Source organism: Zychaea mexicana, assembly GCF_025766255.1.
Source record: "Zychaea mexicana strain RSA 1403 chromosome Unknown BDB00scaffold_75, whole genome shotgun sequence".
NCBI classification, from domain to species: domain Eukaryota; kingdom Fungi; phylum Mucoromycota; class Mucoromycetes; order Mucorales; family Lichtheimiaceae; genus Zychaea; species Zychaea mexicana.
In genome coordinates this window covers 44,884-67,185 of record NW_026516738.1, presented here as the reverse complement: position 1 = coordinate 67,185, position 22,302 = coordinate 44,884, and the positions used below count along the sequence as shown (strand labels likewise).

Below are 22,302 nucleotides of genomic sequence, written 5' to 3'. Positions count from 1 at the left end.
TGCCACATAATGGATAAGTAAAAATCCGGGGTTGACTCGAGTGCTTTTATATCTGTACTACATTATGCAGACGCACTACAACATGTACTACATACATATACGAACTTTTCTTCGACATTTAGAAAAATATTATAATGCCTTTATAGAATGATAATACAATTGTAGTTGCTTGCTGTTTGGTGCTAATGGGTGTGTAGTTGAATTCGTTTATGATGGTACATATATACAATGCTCTTTTGTTTTTCAGTGAAAGGAGGTGGTGTGTGTGCGTGCGTGCGTGGGATATGTGTTAATAATTTGTTTTAGTTAGCTAGACATAGTCTTCAATAACCGTCATCGTCGTCATCATCGACAAATTCGCTTTCATCACCGGGACTTTCCGGTGGAGCTTCATCCATGCTCGGCGAATGCTCATCCTCTTCATCTACTTGTTCATATTCTTCGTCGGATTCTTGCGCTTGTGCTCGCCGTCCACGGACCTTGGACCACGATATCGGCATGCGTGGGTTCTGGAATCTTGACTTAAAAAAGTTGGCCATCCGTACCGCATCCTTGTTGGCTGCTGAAGTTTCATGGTTGTATTTCTGTGCGTTTTTTCGAATCAATTCAACATCATCAATGACAGCCTACACATATACAGAATCAACTTGTAAGTTGGTACTCGCAATTATTCGCCCGCGTTATAAATTCCCTCGTCTTTCTTGATACATGCCTGTTTTTGTCTATAGAATCCATGATTAAGCCGTTCCAAAATCATTTGTAAGCAAATTGGATAAGCGATCTGGGGTAGATAGTTGCGGTACTGGTAGTAGTCGACTTGATGTACATAGAGCTCAAAGTCCGAATTCTGCATTAGCCAATTGATGATATCTTGTGCGCGCTTCGTTTCTGCAATCGAGAGTGTGTTGCCCACATCGTATCGCTCATAGAAATCTTCACCAGAAGGCACAATCTCCCAAGGACTTAGATCTTCTGGCGACGATTCTTCATCATCCCTAGATAATTACAGTTGGTTAGCCAACTCATTATTTCTTGTTGAGTTATAAGGCTGCTTACCAAATGATATGATAATATGTCCACGGATTAGGAAGACGTGCACGACGCCAGCTTGCGCCACTCTTCGTGGATTCAATCCGTCCCGTATACTTGCCAACATCATACAATGCATCCACCCGTTGTCCAACGCGTAATGTCCTCAAAATATTCATGGACGCAACAAACTGTTCCCATAATACCAAGAACTCTGGACACCCATCCTCATCGCTAAAGTCAATGGTCACATCACGATACTTGGTCGCCCAAATCGGATCCGCGGTTCCCGCCAGCGCTTCGCGGATGTTAACCAGATTCCTGAGCCGTAACTTTAAACGACAATATGTCGGTGGTCCGACCTGCCAATGGATGCCGATCACTTGGCCAAATAACACGGGTTCGTCTGTTTCGATCGGACCGTGGCGTTCGTCAAAATAAGATTTGAGCTCGGACTGTTCCCAGTATTGCTCGTGGCCTTCGGTCAAAATTCCAACATAGTCATTGGTTTGCGGATGGTATTTTGTTACTGTGCGATGCGTCGTCTGCAGCCAATCTCTAGGCTCATAGTAAAGAATTTCATCCTCGCTCAGGTTCCGTGTTTTGCCTCGTTGTGATCGTCCACCACCACCACCACCACCACCAATGGTAGCAGTAACAGTAGGGCGCGATACTGGCTGTGCCCGTTCTGGCTTCCGTCGTCCGATCGCGCGACGTTTGGAGACACGTACAGAAGCTTCGGCTCGAAATTCACTGTCATCGTCATAATCATCACTGTCTGCTGCACCGGAAGAACGTAATCGTCGTTTTCCTTTACGATCAATTACTGGCGAATGATCCGAGTCTTCATCGTCTTCCGGTTGCTGAAGCGTTTCAGAAGATCCACCCGCTTCATCTTCCTCATCCACAATAGCATCGTCACCTTCGCCATCTTCCTTTTCTTCTTCTTGGTCGTCGTCATCTTCAGCAGCTTCATCCTGCTCAGACTCGCTCGGTGAATCTTCAAGATCACTTTCGAGATACGATATCTGTACTCTTCCCCTTCGTCGTCGTGGTCGTACTGGACTATCTTCGTCTTCATCGCTCTGTGCTTCCTCTTCATCCGTTCGACCGCCGTGCATAATATCAATATCGTCATCGTCGCTATGAACTGGTATTTCATCGTCATCGTCCAGTGTCGCTCTCCGTCGTCGCGTTGTTCGTGTCACGCGTTGATGATCACGCATAGGTGGTCTACCACGGCCGGATCGACGACCTCGTCCACGACCTCGTCGTCCACCACTACCTGAGGATGTGCCTCGAGTACGATGGTGACTCGCCCTTCCACCCACGGATGACTCCTCTGGAGTCGATGATCGTCGTACTCGTCCAGCCCGGCTTCGCGTGACAGGACCTTCTTCGTCTTCCTCATCGCCATTACCTCCTGCTCTTCCTCCTCCATAACCTTCAGACATTTCAGCGTCACTGTCTTCCTCGCTGCTGTAGGCAGCACCATTCGCTTCTTCGTGATAATCCTCGTCATCCGAATCGTCGGGCAGTAGAATGGCCGGAATGGAGACGGTCGGTTGGAAGAACTGAGTTTCTGCTAATGTTGCTTCACTCTCATCCTCCTCGTCGTTTTTGACAAAGTTGCGTCGCTTTTTGGCAAGGAGTGATCGATCCACAGCTTCCATTTTAATGGGTTTGCCGTTCTTGAATCTGTCAGTTAGTATATTAGAAATTACAGTTAGAGAAAAAAAATATTCATGTGTATATAAGAAAAGATAATGTTTTCAAACATAAACTTACTCTTCCTCTTCCATTTCATATGTTCGCTCCCGCTGTTTAATTCGAGTTTCCAAACCTTCTGGTTGAAGAGGCAGATTCGTGCCGTAGCCTTCTCTACATTGACTGGGGTACTCGACACCACTTTGGTCGTTGATGGGTCTACGCTCGACTTGATGCAATGGACGCTACGGTACAACAAACGTCAATATAACCTTTTCTTCCTGCCTTCTTACAATCAAAATGAAAGTTCGTACCAGGGATTGTTCATCGACAACGCTTCCATCAGGTCGAACAGATACGGGAAGAAAGTCGCTGTAAAAAAACTGCCCGCGGTGCCACGAATTGACCATTTTGTAGTTGCCACTGTCTCCATCTATCGAGAAAAGGGTACAGCGACCATCTTCGTCGGTAATGGCGTACTTGTGACCCGTTTGTGAAAACTTGCAGTCCAAAAACACGCGACCTGGATAAGTCGTACCTGAAAGAAGAAAAGAAAGGAAGCAATTATTTCGATAGTTCTTTTCCCCTTGCCCCACAAAAACGGTTCACTTACACGAAATAGCACAGTGCCTTTTGATATCCCAGATAATAACCCTTCCATCATAGCCGGCGGATAAGACAAGACTTGGGTTCGTCGGGTGGCTTTCCACTGCAAATACTTCCCCTTCGTGCCCCTTAAGCACGCACGCCAATTTACCAGTATGTGCATAGTACACCTTGAGTTCGCCTTGGCTTGTCGCAATAATACACACACGATCATCAGCACTCCATGTGATCATGGATACTTTAGAAGGTATGGGATCAACAGCTTCGTTCAATCCAACTTCATCGCTGTTGTCGACGTTCATGGTAGTCACATTGTTGTTATTGCTGTTATCTTGCGGGACCTGTTGCTCCATAGACATTGTTGAGTTTACTGAGACTGAAGACGATGATGCTCGGAATGTTGCACTTTGCGGTACCTGTCGCGATGTGTCAGCCAATGAAGAGCTGTTCTGGTCTTCTGGTATGGGGGAGCAAGGGGGTATTAAGGATCCGAGTTCTAGAGCAGCATCATTGTCAACTCCGGAGAAATCGGTGTCATGGGCTTTGTTGGGTTGTCTGTCAGTTGTCACGACGGGGGCGACAAGAATATCCTTGTTGATGTCCACTATAGAAAGTACCAAAATAGTTAATTTAATGCACTAAATTAATTTAAGCAAATTCTGGGAGGTGAGGAAGGAAAAAAAATCACTGACACACTGTTGAATCCCAGGTCTGGGTGATCTTGTCATACACCCAAATACGCGCTGTACCATCCTGAGAGCTAACCAATTTTGCATAAATTTTGTTAGTATTTTTACCCTCCTTCGAACTGAGCCTTTCCCCAAAACTTTACCCGCTTAAAATCTTTTTGCCATCATGACTATATGCCAAATCCGTCACACTTCCAAAATGTCCTTCCAGATGGGCAATGGGTATCACAGGCTGATCCTCAAATGCTCCAGTCTTGTCTGGAAACAAGGCGCTAGGGACACGCGGTCGTCCTCTTCCGACGACGCGTGGGCGTTGGCCTGACTCTGATGAAACGGGCTGAATTCCCGAACCGTCTTGTTGGATTGTCTGGACAACATGGTTTCCATCACTGTCGCCCTTGACCGTGGAGAATACATAGACGAATCCATCATCGCCAGCAACAGTAAAATGGGTGCCTGTGGCATCAAACGACGAGCAACGTAATCGATCGGATGCTTTAAACTTGCAGCTGAACGTGATAGGCGAGTCGACGTCATAGAATATTAAAGTATCTTTATCCCAACGCCATAAGCGTACCAAACCATCTTCGTTGGTTGCCATGAGATATCGCGTTTCTGCTTTCGGTGATGGCGAGAATTTGACGGTCGTGAATGGTTTTCGTTGCTATTGTAAACAAGGGACACATAATCAGCTTCGCTTAGCTTTAAACGGGTTTCTGGATACAGGATACTTACCGCCGATGTCTGTGTTCTGAGATGTGCTACTGGTTCAAAGTTCTCCATTTTCCAAACGCGAACATACCCATCCGACGAAGCCGTTGCGATCAGCGTGTTTTCCTCATTGATGGCGATATCTGTAATGACGTTTTGATGGCCGCGAATCGTGTATACAAGATGGCCTGTACGCACGTTCCAGACTTTGACGAGAAAATCATCACTTCCCTGTATTTTGAGGCACACAATTGGATGGTCAGCTAATTGGATACCACTTGTGCACACGCACTCTCTTCAGAGAGGAGCTTACCGTAAATAGACGCGCATCGGCCTTGTCAAATGCTAGACAATAAACATGTTGACGATGTCCAGACATGGTGACACGCTACACAATCATATTGGTTATCGAGTCGCACGACACATGTTACAACAACAAAGACCCACTACTTACTTCACGATAAAATGTACTCATAGTAGTAGGCATTTCATGCGGCCTTGTTACTTTTTTGCCAATTTCAAGCGCCTGAATCATTTCATCTGTAGCAATATTACATGCATTCAGTCAAATAAGCAAAACTTCCACCCCACCTTTTTCCAAAAAACAATGGTTAGAGAAACTGCACTCACGTAATGAAAGATGGTATAGATCACGAGTAGGTACAGACATGTAGGTATAACGCGTCGGATTGGCACGAGCGACTTCAAAAGCAGAAAGCAACGTAAACAGATTGTCGTCGCCATGCTGATACAGTCGTGCCCGTTGGTTCGCATCCAGGCTCTGAGTCATTCTAAAGTAATGGAGAAGATGTCGAAGTAGATTTGGCAAGTAATCTCCCCCTATCCTTGGATATGCCTCTGACTTTTTTAAATGAATAATGCAAGAAACTTCGGTTAAATGCAAAAGATACGGTATAGACGTTTTATGTATATGTGCGTGTATTATATGTACCAGTTGTTGTAGTGTGGCTGCTTCTCCACCTCCTTCAACACTACCAGAGCCATCAAACAAAGAACTTTTAGGCAGTAGTTCGCGATGCTTCTTGAATTCTTGAGCCAATGCATACGCTGCATCTTGGCATGGTCCTTCGTAAAGAAACCGGAAAATCAAGTAGTAAAGCTATTATTCCAATTGGTTCAAAAATGAAAAGCAGAAAATTAATGATGGAATTACGCAGTGATTGTTATCAAGACAATTCGTAGCTAAATGTACCTCTAATTGTTGCGTTGTTGATGACGCGCGAAAGAATTGAAGCAAAAGTAAAAAGTTACGAATTAATAAAGGAACAGTGGGGGAGGTTCTCTCCCAGAACAAGCACTGTCTCCTTTCATTCTCTCCTCAACACACACGCGCACACACACACAAACACTATATACCTTGTTCCATAGAGCGTTCTGTAGCTAAATCAAATTCGGTACTACGATCTGATCAGTGAGAAACAAAAAATAAGGGTAAAAAAGAGTAAAGGAAAAGAACAAGAGGGGAGAGAGAGAGCGTTAAAGAAGAACGCAATAATCACAGCTGAGTTTTAGAGTAGTGATTTTTTGCCCCCCAAATCTCCAGCTTCTCACGAGGTTTTCTTCGAATGCATGCCGTTTTGTCACCATGATCCTTTTTCCTTTAAGCCATCCTTTCTCTTCTATCGCTGTCTTGAACGATGCTCATCATCATATACTCCGTTTCCTTTGCAAATGAGCAAGTTTGTAAAGGTTTTACAAAAAAAAAGGTGAGTGTTTGCGGCAGTGTCGGGTATGTCGTACAGTGCGATGGGCAGCAAATTGCATCGGATCCGACCTTTCATGTCATTGATTTGACCTGTGTGGTCTGTGCTCAATAGTTTTTCATAAATTCATGCGTGGAAATGTCAGGTACAGAATAGCCTTTTGATGTGTGTGTGTGTGTGCGTGCTTGGGGGGACGTTGTGGTACCTGTCAACAATTTAGCCTGCTGTCGTATCTGTGTTTGCAGTGGTCAGTGTTGTCATTTCGCTTTTTTCCCCCATCAGCCTCCTTTGATAAAAAAAAAACCAAAATTATTGCAATAGGCGGGTGGAGATGTATGGAAGGAGTAGCATTCAGAGGCTTCCGTGCAAAAGCAGCAGTGTGCGTGGGGACTTCGCTGGAATATATAAAATGCCCGAAAAGAAAATGAGGAGCGGAGATGAACCAGATTGCCAGAGCGTTTTTTAAAGTTGTTGGGCGGAATGGGTCAAGGGCCCTTCGCAGTGTGTAATGAGAACCAAAACCCCGCAGAGAGGCATCCACGGTTTTGTTCAGTGCTTCACAGCGTTGACCTTTGGGTTACTCTACCCATCTAAACATCCGAAACAGTGAGACCATCATGGTCCTCGTACTTGTTGACAACAACGTGTGCCGTGATTTCCCGTGGTAGCTTCCAGTTTATCGTCGTCACAGAAAGAGTGCCCAGAAGAAAGGCAAGGTATTTTTCTATATATTGCTTTGCTTGTTGGCTGATTACGTAGTACGGAAACTCTCACTTGCATGTGATGCATGTGTTTTGCTCCTCTCCTGTGATAACCTTGCTTGCCTGTTCTTACCTGTAGTTATTGCTTGGTCTGTTGATTACTACGCAACAACAGAGCCTTTAAAGATATTGTCGAGTAGCTATTACTTAGTATCACGACCTTTTATACTCTATGCTCTCTTTCTGAAGTACCTATCGATACTCACTATAGAATCAAGACTGCCAGTTATCCCAACTTGAATCCGGGTAAAAGTTTACTCCGAGCATCCTTGAAGTCCTTTCCCTTTCAAAACTACAGCTGAGACACATATGCTACTTTTAATCAAGTCGTCAATAACAATGTATAAATACATTTACAGCATCTGTATACTATTTCACTTATTGCGGAACATGATAAAACTATATGCATAGTGCTTTTGTAGCCTCCCGTATTATTAGCCATCCTTGACAAAAAAAAACCCCTTTTAAGAGTATCATCGTCAATAATGTGTTTATTGTGTCCTGGAGAGGTACTAGTGCCGTAGTACTACTTTGCTTGTCCTCTTAGTGATGACGATGTCGACGGCGGAAAGGTCGCTGTAACGCTGATGTTATTTTGGATCGGACGGATATTGTTGAATCAAGCGATGATGCTGATATCGATAGTAACGCTATCGTCGCCGTTCGTTTGGACCAAGTCGTAGTTTCTTCTACCATCGTAAACTTTATTTAGTCCTTGAAATAGTTCGTTGTCAATAATGCAGTATACTTTGAGTATCAACGACAGTAGTTGTAGTCGTCGTTATAACTCGTGGTTATCAGCTTTAGCTTGTTTGTATAGCTTTTGTGATTTTCAGCTCGGCCACTCCTCGGCCGAGCTGTAGCATACAATACTCTGGACATGAACAACATTGTCTAGGGTGCTGACTCATGACTGCTGCTGCTGTTGTGGGTTGGTCATACAGTTTGGACAGGAAAGCAGAAAGGGCACGAACAGACTCGCATACATATGATATCGTCTTTCTTACGCTTCTTTTTTGTGACAATGTATTTAGCATTGTACTTTTATTAGCTGCTATAGTACTGCAATGCATGTAATTCTCGTAGTCGTGACCTCGGTAGAGGCACTATCTCCGTGTAAAGCTATCAATGCAATTAGACATTGTAATCCTCTTCATTTTCATGTTGTCCTTTTGCGCAAAAAATCATTCCGTGCCGGTCTGGTTCAGAATTTGAAGGACGGGCATGGCTTGGAAAGTTTAAAAGAATAAGGTGCACCACCACAAAAATAAGAAAATGATAAAAAAATAACACAAAAGTGTCGTTGAAGTCTTGTTTCTGCCTGAGAGGTGGGGAGGAGGGATGCTGCGTGATGTGCGTCACTATGCATTGACCATTGTTTCAATCTTCTCGTTTCTGAACTGAGTTCTTTTTATATATCTTCATCCAGTCGAGTAGCAACGTTTGATTCGACTTTTGTGTGCTTGTGGCATCGTTATCATGCTAACCTGTGCTACAGCTACTGCTGGACATTTGGCTGTGGTTGTCCTGCGCACTACTGCTACTGGCAAGATGGCTGTAGATGTCATGACTTGCTGCATTTTTAGTGCCGCTGCCGTTGCGGTGACACCTTTTTTACGCACACAAAGTATGTCATCTTCTTTACAAATATTAGAATGAAGAAAATGAGAATCATGTTAAGCGTAAACGCGTTAATGATTAAGATATGTACGTACTCGTATGAAAGTGTATCTTTATGTCGGCTTAGGTTTTTTACTACATCTGATGAAGATGGCATTATACCTTTTGCATCATCTGCAGTATCGTCATCGTCGTCATCATCGTTGCTGTTACTGTATCCTATTACTTCTATTGTTATGTCCTTCGCCGCGTCGTCCCAAAATATGATAGTAGTGGAGTGTCTTCGTTCACGCGTAATGGTGTCGATAACATCAGACTATGGCCTTGGTGCACCGAGTTGCTGGTCCATTGAATGAACAAGCGGTATCGGACGATGCAGAGAACAAACTTTTCCAGAAGCTGTTTACGTAACGATCTATCAACTTTTGGCGGTGAAAAATGTTGATCATTCCTCATAGGAAATTCGGTCTGTAGCTGTAAAGCAAGCTGTTGAGTGTAACTGATAATGTAAGGAGACCACCAATGGAACTTAACACGCTTGCAAGCGAATACTGTGACATTCGTCATCAATATTGGTTGTAGAGTAACCGGTGATGCTTTCTCTACGTCCTCTTCGTATTTACTCTTTTTCGTCGCCAGTAGCTCGAATGTCGTGGGATAGATCAAACATTGTCGTGGTAATTTCGAGTGTACTGCTATCAATCGGAGAAAACCCAAACATACTGTATTCCATTTGGGATCGGTAACCTGATCGATTATGATGACATTGGAGCGCTGTTGGTGTTCAGTTGAGCAATAGAGTGACCACGTTTTGTTACGTCGGTACTGTCTTTTTGAGTCTAGGAACTAACATACCGTTCGTTTACAAAAGTATCATCTTCCTCATTGACCGCCAGGTAATGGTCAGTGAACAATCGTTTTTAGCAAGACAATAATGTAGACTATAATTGGTTATTCTTTGTTCGTGGATACACATCAATCTGGTTAATTCGTGTTATGTTCGTAGAAGGTGTTGATATCCAATACAATCTCGTACAAAAATGCTATTTCTTTTGCTCAAGTGCCTCCATATGCGGCCGATACTGTGTGTTCACCTTCAGCAAACATTCAACAGTATATGTTGATAGTACAATGACCTGTACGTTGAATATAAAAAGTACTCCGTAGAGTAATATTTCTAGTCTGGAGTAGTCGCCCTGATCCCGAGCGATATCTGTACCTGTCACCCCTTCAAAGTAAAATCGTACATCTATATAGGCTGTCAGCCCTCTGCATTGTCAGTATCTTTTCGAAAAAAAAAAGCAGCTATGACATATCTGTGCATTGTGTCGACGAAATATCTAGCAGTGTTAAAAGGAATGTTTCTTTTATAATATGTTTATCGATTCCTATGTTATTGAGACTATGCATCATTCGAAGCTGTTAAACCAGAAGAATTTGAAGCCATCGCCCTTAATGCTGGCAACGATCAGCTGCAGCAGCACCAGAAAGGATCGCAAAACTTCGCAATGAACCACATTACTGGCGATCATTGGTCTCTCGGCTGACTCTATGCGCTATCACAAAGAGCATTAGATAATTCGACAAATTTGAACATTAATCATCACACCAGCTGTACCTTTGGTCAAATCAGGACGTCCCAATACATCGCCTGCAAAAGTTAGCAATCATTACTGGCAATCAAATCAACACATTTATCACAGTTCCCACGTCTGCACCCTGACAGCGGCCTCAGAAATATCTAAATGTATTTTTGGCGAAAAGGAGCTCTCAACTAATCGCTTGGTGGGTGCATTGAGCCAAGTATCTTGTCTTAAATGTATTTGGTATTGTACAACGAGCAATATCGTTCTCGCAACAATCCGTTTGTTGATGACGATGAAGAAGAATAAGAAGAAGAAGCAAGTGGCCTCGCTGTCACTTTACCAGGAATGTCGCTACTCTTGGTGCACTGCAATCATTGGATGCAATTTCACTTATAAATGACGTGCTTCTCTCAGACAGCGTACTTGAAATATGGAAAAACGCTGCGAAGAGTTGTACCACCAACCGATGACTCAAGTTTGTTACTAATATACCTGTTTGTATCGGAATGATGCTCTCTGGCTTTAACACCTTGGATGACATAGTCATTGGGTGTGTTCAGCGATAAACAGTTCCTTCTGTCGCTGTATATCGTTGAATCTGGCAACGTCACTGACACTGGATTACAAACATTTATTGATACTACGTATCGAAGCCATCTTATCAGTATCACAGTCAGCTCTTCCAAGAGCAGTACTAACGGCGATATTGACTACACGCGGAACCAATTGGGCAAAGACAATGTAGCATACACCAAGTGATAAGTGTAAGAACATCGCATATTGCATAACAAAAACTACTAGCGAAGAAAGCCAAGTAGTGGTTAATAAATGTAGATTGTGTCTCACATTAAGAATAAACAAATGCTACATATGCAGCAACACAGTTTATGGAATGCCTTAGAGCACCCTTAGCAGACTCGCTAACTTTGATTCTCCAATTGTTTTTTGCGAGCGAATTTAGTTTCTTTGTTCCAGCGGACTCGCCAAACCATAATTTGAGAGTCAGGAAAAATCTTTCGCGAGTCCGCTGGGTATTTACTGCTACCCCTACCTCCGAAAGTTAAAGATACGTTTCCAACAAGTCGGTGCAGTATATCTGTCAAGATATCTCATATGCTTTGGGATGCATAGTACGCGCTTTATACTTTATTTGTGTAGGTGTCAGTATATATCTTGCTGTGTATGTAACATTTATGAGGAACCATATCCAATAAATGATTCATCTTCGTCCTCTCTTTTTTGTGAGCATATGTGTAATATCCATATATCATAGAACACGCATTATGATCGCCAAATTCGTTCATTGTCCACTCCTACACGTATAAATTCTACGTCGGTGACCGGTCAAGTAGCGTAACTGTAAGTAATTTTTGCTGTGTCACTTAAACTCTTCGTTAAAATTTAAAACGGGATCACCGTTCGTGGCAAAGTAACAGCGTCATCTTAGGAATAGATTTTCAGAGGGGGAGAAAGTAAGAACGAACTTAAAACTAATTCAGGAAAGGATTAGTGAATAGCTACCCACGTATGTCAGAATATCATTATTATGTGTGTAAAGAATGCTTAAAAACGCAAACAAATTCTTTTTGTTTCTCCTTTCATTCTGCTTGTCACTGCAGCATTATTTGTATTTTACTTATAGGGGTGATGATGGCCCCGTGCTATATTTTGATTTTCCAGCAGGAAAAGCAGCGCATCACTGGTGACTAGCACATATACAGATGAGCATACACCACAGTATGTACTGCGCCGCAAATCCGTGCGTGCTTTATTGTCATTTATCTTTTGATCAAGCACGATATCAGTCTTAACTCATCTGCAGGATAAATTAAACGCTTTGAAGTTACGTCATCGTGAGCTGTTAACAAATAAAATGAAATCAATGTGGAACGAGCAAACTTAGACGGCTTATATGAATATAAGCGATCGAGGGAAGAAAGGTCTATTTCTTTTAAAGAAAAGGTCGAGATCATTGTCGAATAAGACCGACGGATGAAAGGCAGGTACATGTGTGCGACACTGTGCAACAGCAGCAACTGTTTGGGATTGGGTAACACCAAGCAATGCATTGTCACAACGTAAGATATAGACAGGGTTACGGCAGCAGGCGCCACAAAAACCTGGGTAATCTGCATATCGTTGGTGGGCCCGGGTTCGGCATTCAACCATTTTTAAACAGAAGAAGTTAATATAGTTTTAATAGCGGGTGGTATAATAATGTATGCTATGTATTGTATTGTATGGAGATAGAATGGATTGATTGCGAATAGAAAGAAATATGAGTTGTTAGTATATGTACAGCTTGGTATATTGATATGACTAGAGATACGGAAGTAAAGAGATAGAGATGTTATGTAATATAGAAGGAAAGGAAGAAGGGAAAAAAATTATCGCAGGGGTTTCTGTACATTGTCCATAGCGATAGCCAACCCGGTCAACATTTTCAATGTCTTGTCAAGATTGCTATTGTTGTAACTATTATTATCGGCGTAGAGCCGTTCCTCCGTCGTCGTCGTCATCACCGTTGTTGTTGTGCTGTGTTTCATAAGATCTGCAATGTAAAATTAGCAACAATGTTGAAACACAGAAGAGGGACAAAAGTAGAAAAAGGGCCGAGATAGAAACATCCATTGCTACTACTACAGCCGCGACCACCACCACCACTAAGACAGCAACATACCTTTGATCAACAGACAGTAGCGGGGCACGCGCTGGAATGGAGCAATCAAATAATCAGCAAAGCCCATGCGGTTGGTCTCGCGCTTGGCGATTCCTTCTTGCTCAATTTTCAAAAACATTGAATTGGTTGCACAAGCGCGTCGGATCGATTTGATATTAGATTCATAATGCACTGCATATTTTAGAAACACGACCAGGTCTTGTTCGAGTGAGCAAAAAAGTTGGCCAACATACTGCAGCTGCAGCTGTTGGCGTTGGAGTTGTAAGATTCTCTTGAGTCCAGCCAAGATTTTCTCAGATAGGGCCAAAAGATTTGGCAAATGACGGAACAGCAACGGCATCAGCTCGGTTGTGCTGCTGATAAATGGCTTTGTGGTCGATATGTAAGACGCGGCCGCGCTCATCGGTTGCATGTATCGTGTTTGAATTACAGTCAGTAGACGATGATACGACTCTTCGGTCGTGTAGAGTTCATGGAGGACAAACCTCACGAGCGCTGCCGAGTTGTTGTTTCGTTTTTGTGATTGATGAAGATGAGGACGAGGGATGCTGCTGGTAGTAACGGTTGTTGTGTTGGTAGGTGATGTGCTGTTATTATGATTATTCTCGAGCTTGGCCATTGTGTCACGCCAAACGGAGATCGCCTTGGTTTCTTTGCGGTTCACAAACATGGATTTCGCGCGAGACGGTCTGAGTTCTTCCGATGAAGGTGGCGTTGTTGTCGTGCTGTTGCTGTTGCTAATCGTTGTTCTGACGAGATTGCTTCTTTGTCGTTTCTGTTTGGATGATTGCAATGGTAGTGCCATGGCACTAAATGAGACGATTGGTGCTGGTCCTGAAGGCAGCTGCTGCTCCTCATCTCTCGGGGTCGGCAACGATGACACGCTGGACGATCGTGTAGACAAGTTACTGTCATTGCTGCTCAATGACGACAAGCTGCAACAACTGCTTCGGCTGCTACTCCGTGTACGTTTAATGGCTGCGTCGCTGAGGATATCAGCTGTACTACAGCGCCTCCAGGGTGGTAGGAGCTCGCTGTCAAGAAAGTGGTGGTGGCTAATAGGGACCATTTGTGAGACAGGGCGGGGCGGTAGTTGACGTTGATGTGAGCGGCGAAGTAGGATCTGAGGCGCTGCCTGCTGCGCATACATCGACAATCGTTTGCGTGGATCTCTGTGAACATATCTGCTCCTGCTATGCTGCTGCTGCTGCTGCTGCTGCTGTTGCTGTTGCTGTTGCTGTTGCTGTTGCTGTTGTGGTAGCGCTGGCAATGGCTTGGTGCTGGGCTCATGTCGCGGCTGTTGCTTGCCTGGCGTTCGGGTTTCTTTGCTTGGTGGCGCTGGCGCACCCTTTCGAGCTGTAGCTGTTTTAAAACCAGGTTTTAGAGCGGAAGTAGTAGACTCTCGTCGGCGCGAAATAGAAGCAGCTATAGACCTTCGTAGACGGGTGGTGATGGACAATGAAGGCTGCGGTTCAGGCTGAGGTGGCGATTGTTGTTGTTGTTGTTGTTGTGGCGGTGGCGATGATGGTGATTTTGATGATAAAGAAGTGGAGGAGGAGCAGCTTAGTTGACCAATGCGGCCCAAAAACGACTGGCGTTTTTGCTGTTTTCTGGCTTTCGAAGCCAAGATAGAAGTGGAGGCATTCAATGCCATGTCATTGGAGTTTGTAAAAATGAAGAAGAAGAAGGAGGAGGAGGAGAAAGAAAAGACAGAGAAAATGAAAAGGGATTTTCTTTCGGGGGAGAGAGGGGTGGCAAAGAAGGCGTTATGTGCACTGTGTTTCTTTTATCATTGCACGAAACAAAAAAAGAACGTGGTAGCACAATAACTGCCAAAGAGTGCGTGCCATTTGTTGAGCACGTCAAATTGTAACAACCTATTTTCGATTCACATGCCGCATTTTAAGCCTCTCAGCTAGAGTAGCTCATCTCCCCCCGCCCCCCTCCCCTTTCCTTCTTGACGCATTTCCCGGCGCCGTGGCTCACCGTTGCGCCAAGCATCATAGTGTTGGTAGCAGCCGTAGATGGCACTGCGCGTAATGTAGAAGTATCTATATTAAGGAAGTAACTACAGTAATAATGACATGATTGTTACATTTTGAACATTTGTCAATAAATTACGAAACAAATTAGCGTGTAGAATCATCATTCACTACTATGCTGTCTTCTTCGGGAGTTTCTGCTTGCTGCTCATGGATGCGCAAGTATATACAAAGGAAACTTCTAACAGCTATGTCAACAGTGCCACCATCTTCCCCCCAAAAAAAATGCTTTTGCAGCTTCTTTTCGCCAAGAGGTATTATTCTGAACAGTTCATCCGTTCACGTAGCGATAAATAATTAAAGTGAGCAGGACGTATCCTATGCATACGATCTACTGTTTGTCCCTCATCACCATAATCATCATTAATCATTTGTCTATCTGCACGAGTCTCTTTTTTACTTGACAAGCGATTATTATGTCGAACCTGGATTATCTTGATGCAGGAGCAAGCCAAGACGGTTACACCTATGTGCGTACTATATGCAGGCGGGGTAAACTATGAGGATGCCTCTGATGTCTAATGCATGCTGTGTACATGTGTATAAATGATATTATAGACCATATATTTTACCGCACCGCCTTGTCCCGCACAAGCAGATGCACATGTATAGTCATTCACCGTGAAAAGTTGCCGATAATTGTTTTGATGCTGCACGTTAAGGAGCAGTTGATAAAGAGACTTGCTTTGTTTTCCTCTCTCCTTATGCGTGAGTGATTAATGAGGAGTAAGACGAGTGTAATCGAAAATTTGTATAAGTTTCTGCTTGACATGCCGATGCACAACTCTATTAAATAGCAGAAATGTTATGCTCATTGCTATATAGTTGAATGAGTGAAGGGAAGGATAAAGGAGGTCGCTCCATTACTAATACATCAGACATTGTCAATATTCAGACAGACGATAGGCATAAAAGAAACTCCAGACTTTTTGTACATATATGCAAAACCGGATTTGTACTATGTATCATATGCTGTAGTACCAGTGGCGCTAGCTAGTATCACATCTTCCTATGCTTCCTCTCGGGTTTGATACGGGTCAGTTGCACCACAGCAACGTTTCTTTATCGAACTTTGAGTAACTTTTTACCATTTGGGCCGTGTGTAACTCTTTCCATATAAAGCGACTATGTTTATACAGTATGTATCAAACACACAGACACCGCAGTACATGTTGGGCATCGCCTATCATGACTGCAATTCTGTGCTTAATTTCCTCCATTGTAAGTCTGGACCTCATAGACATAAACTTTCAGTGCTTGTTCTCATATGCGTAACCCTGTGAAAGTTGTTATACATTTCACGGACATGGATCCCAAGAAGACAAGTGCGGTGGTCACCGTGGTAGGTGCCACAAGAAGGCGAAGCTCGGGTTTCATACCACAGTGCGTAAAATGGTGTTGATTTTGGTACTATTTTCCTTCTTATGCGCTCACGGAACACAACCGTCGTTCGCCGATAAGCTTAAATGTCTGCTTTCTTCGATAATCATCACTTTTCTTTCTCGGAGTCATCAATCCGTGCTTTGCTGCAGCGTTTGAGCCACATGATGCACAAACGTGGAACCAGCTTCGGTAGTCTCGTTGCCACCGAAATTGCATGCTGGGGTCTTACTGTCAATCCTCTTTCTTCTTGGACACTACTACGGAGTACCATGCTGTCGCAGATTTCTTTTAAGGATGTCTTTTCGATCGCCGTTAACAATATCGTATTTTTCACCAATACCAATGAGACAACAGCCCAGTCCCAACGGTCATACCGACGCCGGCTGCTTTGACAACAATACAAATCACCAAAAGAAAACAGCAGTGTCTCGAAACGACCCCAATGTACTTTACAGAAAACATTAGTATAAACACCTTCACAGCAACTGCCCCGCCAGCAATAACCACCATCGCACGTTTCGTATCATGTACGCATAGTGTTGCTCTCAATACTTGACAGCTGTGCATTGTTCAGTTTATTAGTCTACTCGTCAACTCTTCCCATTTATGCACAACAAAATTGTCTTGCAATAGTCCTCTCCTACCAGGTCGAGCACCGCAAAAAGAAAGACTAAAATGAGGCCTCTATGATGTCAGCTTCAACACGGAGCCTAATGAAGGGGCTCCGGTACGTAAGCGGGCATGCTAAGGCAGCACTCTAAACTAGGTAAATTATCTGTATATGCTTTTATCGGAATAAGTCGACGATAAATAGATGAACTAGTCTTGGTTTTGATCCGTTCAAAGTTTAAGCAGCTATATAATTTGAGTAATATGTCTAGAAATGAGACTATAGCCTTGCTGGACACTTAATTTTTGCATTTTGAGAATCCATTTCCAACACGCGGTTTTCTTCGTATCGAGGGCGGTAGTTAGTGGAAGGTTAATTTTCATCACTCTAATCGGGGATGCTATATCTGTGGATACCCCACAACAACGAGCAATAAAAAGGAAAACAACATAATACATATATAAAACTGAGAGGCAGCATGCGCTTGTTTTCCCTCTGTATCCACAAAATACATCTATCATCCTATCAACCTTTACTGGGTCTACAGATGCGAAACATTGCTAATTAGCAGACGTTGTGAGTGCTTGTTCAAATGGATGAATCAAACGCTAGATTGCCACAGAGAGGCCGGATCAGACTTCTTATAGAGCTGGCACAGGCCTGGATCGAGTATATATGCTTTTATTTCCTGAAAAGCCCAACTCAGGTAGCCATTTATAATATATCCCCAGCTATGTATGATACTCCTCTCTTTCTTTCATTTTACAGTATTTCGCAAATGTCAAAGATACTGTACAAGCAAGGAAAGGATATGATTCTGTTACTGCCAAGATGCTATATTGCTCTTGCTAATGTGCTCATTCTTTTTACTCGACAGACTTTCGATAGCGATAGTCCAAGTACTCATCGGATGTCAATGCAAGAATATCATCTGGTACATATTCATTAGCGGGTTGATTCTTTGGAATAACTGGGCTAGGCATGCCCGCCAGCTTTCAGGTTGCACAAAGTATGCAACCAATACAGTATCGATCTTGTTTTTCCTGCTCGCGTGTAAATACAACACAATGCAAAGGAGCATGGAACAGATTATGCGTCCAATACCTCAGCGTCCCAGAAACATTGATTGTTGATATCATTTATCCAAGCTGTCTTAGTAACAATCTCTTGTTTCTTCTCCCCTCTCGTTTCCGTTCGCGTACGTGCTGCCTTTTTAATAGGAAGGAAATAATGAACAATTCTTATAGCATTCTCCTTAGCAGGTGAAACAGAGACACACCCACCATTGTCCTTCAACTTTACCTCCAAACCAGGTACACCGTTGTGTAAGAGCAAGGTGATTGAGTCATAGTCGGTGTGCTCGTCAGCTTGGAGCTCGTCTCTGTGTTTTTCTGCATCGCCCGCGTGGATAGCGTTGGAAATGGAGTACACCCGGTGCTCTGGGCATGTTATACCGGTTGGCTGACTGAGCAAATCACTTGTAGTTCCATCGTCTTTTCATGACTGCTGTTGTTCATTAAGAAGCTTTTATGTTATGCATTCAATATTCACTGTGATAAATGATCATAAGGAAAAGAGAGCAAGTGAAGCTACTGCTTAACCAGGTTTTATGCTGTACATGTAGCAAAGTACCAGATTACCTTGAGTTTCATTGAAAGGAGCTCCATTATTTGCAAATCCAGGGCGTGTAGATCCTATGCGTGTGATGTCTACCAAGATAGCGAAAACATATTAGCAGTGTGCATATAAAAAACATGTTCTGTTTTACACTACAGTAGTACAAGCAACTGTATACCTTCGAGAATGTCTCAATGACATTTTTATGTTCTATTTTAGCGCCATTGACATCATATGGCTAGGGTTGGTATCGTCTCTGAAAGTCATGAAGTCGTATGCTCTGCAACCAAAGTGATTCATAATGATGGTGGCGAGTGTTGATTATAATCAGCCACTTTTTTGTCACTATGTAGTTTATAACGATCATACAATTATGCTCATTGATAAAAAGAAATTAGGTTCTTCCCTTTCTCATTCATTACTTACTCCTTATGATATGGTTGTGTTTTGTTTCTCGGAAGAATTATGCTTGATTTTTTTTGTTCGAGATTGAACTGTAAACATACATGATAAATGGAAAAAAAAACATGAACGCGACGAGAATACAATACCTCTAGCTATAAAGACCGAGATATTCTTCATAAGCTTTGCCTACCTTCTTGGTATACTCAGTCTTCATTTCAGCCGACAACTCAAAGATCATCTACTATAAAGGAAACTGGCTGATAAGAACATGCTTTTTTTGCTTTTATATGATTTGAAAAGCTTATATGTCTTTTTTTTACCAGCGAAAAGGCTTGTGCGACTTGCGATGAGGCCACCGAGTGATTGATAATGTAGAAAGATCAAGCGTTTTGCACGCATTAAAGACTCGCTCGGAAATGGTCCTGCGTTTGGCATCAAAATGTTAAAAGTCTACCACCGGTACGCTTGGGTTAGTCATTTTAGATAATGAATGAGAGAAAAAATGTGAGACAGAGAGACAGAGAGTGCACATCCCTGATTTATGATTCGCTGTAAATGTATGATGATCATGCAAGCGCTCATGCTATTTTCTTTCGTGTGACGCAAGATTTGTTTATGCACCCTATGCATCTAACTATAAAATGATATATAATGCTGGCAACAGAGAGATCACGTGTATTAAGAGTGATTTGGTATGGTTTACGTTCAATGGGTACAATTTTTGGTGTCGCTTTTGCTACCAGTACTAGTTTGTAACAACAGATTTCATAAAGATAAGGTGGATTAAGTGCATAGAGGGAGTAGACAATTAACAAGGTCACGAAATACCAATAGAAAGACGGTCCAAAAAACGGGTTGTATAACTGTTGTCGAGCAAACGGTCAGCATGTACCTTATCGGTGTCGAATGTCGGTCTACGTATATAATGGATGTACCAATGCAATTCATTCCCCTGTCTGTTTAGTCGTGTTTTCCGTACTTTTATGCGAAGCAATCAACAACACAGAATCATTCTTCATATTATGTTTTCCACTGATCCTATTACTGTATTTGCCACGAATATGTGCATCTCGAGGATTTATCTGGAAGAGGCCCTTCCTTCCCTTATTTTTTTCTTATCAAAAATGAGCCACCATCATTGATTGCTGGTCATACGAGGTATAAAGAAAAAATAACAGAGGTGGTACTGTTCAAAGTTATTACAGTACAAAAGTCACAGTACTATAGTATTAAGAAGGAACATCAACAAAAATTACATGAACAGCGGAAATTTTTCTAGCAGCAGAAGTTTGAAGCAGTATACAACTAAGCATCGATTATCTTCTGTTCTTGTAGAGCAGTATGAATGCTTCTAGTCTCTTTTCAAATATGATGAGCTCTTGAAGCGTTCCATCATGTATTCGTCCGATGTCAATTCTCTGTCGGTAGGAACGTCCTCGAGATCTGGCATTTTGGCCGGAAGCAACGGACTAGGCATACCAGTGAGCATGGTGTTGGTCTCTGGGACGACGAAGAATGCGATAGAATATCTATCGTTGGCCTGCAACTCTGGCGTAGCGACAACACGATGAAGTGCACCCTTGAGCAATCCTCGGGTCCAATATTCCAGCGCACCACCGACATTGACTGTGATCGTGTATGACAGCAGAGAGTTAATTAGCGACGTATTGGAGCTTTAAGAAACGCAGCTAGCTGATCCAGAAAGTAAGGGTTCAACTATACCAAGATACTAACCGAGAATAGCATCGTCGACCTTTGGAATTTCAGTCCAAACACCATCAATTTCGACTTGCAAACCAGCAATGTCTCTTTGAGAAAGCAATGTAATCGATCCATAATCCGTATGCGCAGAAGCAACCACTTCCTCATCACGACCGGTTGACTCTACGCTTGGGTAACGAAGGAAACGCAAAATACTGGTAGCAAATGGTTTTTCATATCGATGGCGCGAGCTCAAATAGTCGTTGGCTCCAGTTTCTGGATTTGCAGGAATCTAATAACCAGTAATAACATATTTCATATATAAGGAAACGATTGATAAAGCTGCTGTCAAAGAAGCATTATAACATCAGCTGTCGTAAGGCTATACATCACCTGTAACGCAAATGCAAGAAGCTCGAAGATATTCATTACTGTTGAATGCATACCCTATAAAGGAATCGCAAAAAATGGCACTTGGTAATGTGGACAGAATGCAAGTTTGTCTGGTTTTGCCTATATGAGAAGACGCTATACCTTATAGAACGCATCTAGCTCTTGCTTGTTGTCTTGAAAAGCAAAAGGGAGATTTTGAGGTTTGGAAAGAGGCAAAATATCAAACACTCTATAACAATCCGTAATTTATAATACTAGATGTATTAGTAACCTGATAATAGAAGTGGTATAGATGCAACAGCTTGCCGCGGTAAAGATAATATTCGGGAACTTGCTCTTTGTCATTGTCATAGACGATTTCTTTATCGTCCACTCTAGAAAAGCAATTGTATTAGTGAAGCTCAAATGGTGCTGCGCCCCGGAATCAATAATATCTTTAAGCCCGCTGACGATACGCACCTTTGCGGGGTAAGACTAATGTAACCTTCGAGGCAGCTCAACTCGAACTTGCCAAATCGGATCTTGGTTTCTGTCGGTTGTGTAAAGAAAGCTTCACTCTAATAAGCGCATATAGTATAATAATTTAGTTTAGCCTCTTCTTAGATAGCATTCTCGTGCTCGGATCTAGTATACCATTTCGAAAGCACGTTTAAATTGCAATGAAGTAGGACCATTGTGATTTTTAATGTAAAAGAAGCCAATGGTCCTGCATGCCTCGAGCACCTCCTTAGCAATAATGTCGTATCTGTTTCCAAAATCGCTAAAGTCGACTACTGGGAAGTTTTGGTTGTTGGCCATATTTTACAAAGAAGGTACAAAGTATCAATAGGGAGTGCGCGACTGCTAAACGGCTACATATAAAGCTATTGCCAAAGTTCTACTGCGCCGCTCAGGTGGTTCTCCAACTATTACTGCGCCTCTAATTCAATGCCGACCCATTAACGAGACAGAAAAGTAGGATGCTGCGCAACATCCAAATTCGTCAATCATGGCAAACTTAAGTATAAAATCTTGAGGTCCACCAAAGTCCACCTGGGT

The 22,302-nt window shown here is 42.8% G+C and overlaps 5 protein-coding genes across 5 annotated transcripts; 1 reads left to right on the top strand and 4 right to left on the bottom strand.

Annotated features, from left to right (window-relative positions):
• Positions 1–116: 116 nt before the first annotated feature.
• BDB00DRAFT_839128 (uncharacterized protein) lies at positions 117–6,237 on the bottom strand. The gene is made up of 15 exons (XM_053124678.1): positions 6,120–6,237; positions 5,695–5,864; positions 5,373–5,604; positions 5,197–5,282; positions 5,056–5,130; positions 4,767–4,973; positions 4,175–4,695; positions 4,035–4,102; positions 3,759–3,946; positions 3,350–3,683; positions 3,051–3,274; positions 2,818–2,981; positions 1,057–2,727; positions 713–995; positions 117–626 (listed from the first exon to the last, which is right to left on the bottom strand). Exons 1-15 carry the CDS (start codon positions 6,127–6,129, stop codon positions 324–326), a joined length of 4,536 nt encoding a protein of 1,511 aa, XP_052976400.1. The 5' UTR covers positions 6,130–6,237; the 3' UTR covers positions 117–323.
• Positions 6,238–13,114: 6,877 nt separating this feature from the next.
• Positions 13,115–13,585, bottom strand: BDB00DRAFT_749236 (rho guanine nucleotide exchange factor; the record flags this gene model as incomplete). The annotated part of the gene is made up of 1 exon (XM_053118589.1): positions 13,115–13,585. A coding segment is annotated over one exon (471 nt), but the record flags the coding sequence as incomplete, so codon positions are not given.
• A 4,429-nt stretch (positions 13,586–18,014) lies between these two features.
• Positions 18,015–18,966, bottom strand: BDB00DRAFT_790528 (uncharacterized protein; the record flags this gene model as incomplete). The annotated part of the gene is made up of 3 exons (XM_053120963.1): positions 18,015–18,140; positions 18,451–18,613; positions 18,944–18,966. 3 exons carry the CDS (start codon positions 18,964–18,966, stop codon positions 18,015–18,017), a joined length of 312 nt encoding a protein of 103 aa, XP_052976398.1.
• An 808-nt stretch (positions 18,967–19,774) lies between these two features.
• Positions 19,775–20,431, top strand: BDB00DRAFT_565223 (uncharacterized protein). The gene is made up of 2 exons (XM_053117872.1): positions 19,775–19,918; positions 20,005–20,431. The coding sequence occupies exons 1-2, from the start codon at positions 19,865–19,867 to the stop codon at positions 20,296–20,298; spliced, it is 348 nt and encodes a 115-aa protein (XP_052976397.1). The 5' UTR covers positions 19,775–19,864; the 3' UTR covers positions 20,299–20,431.
• Positions 20,432–20,521: 90 nt separating this feature from the next.
• BDB00DRAFT_875590 (uncharacterized protein) lies at positions 20,522–22,062 on the bottom strand (the record flags this gene model as incomplete). Its single annotated transcript, XM_053127373.1, has 7 exons — positions 20,522–20,796; positions 20,905–21,163; positions 21,265–21,318; positions 21,406–21,493; positions 21,564–21,638; positions 21,724–21,821; positions 21,898–22,062. The coding sequence occupies 7 exons, from the start codon at positions 22,060–22,062 to the stop codon at positions 20,522–20,524; spliced, it is 1,014 nt and encodes a 337-aa protein (XP_052976396.1).
• Positions 22,063–22,302: the final 240 nt, after the last annotated feature.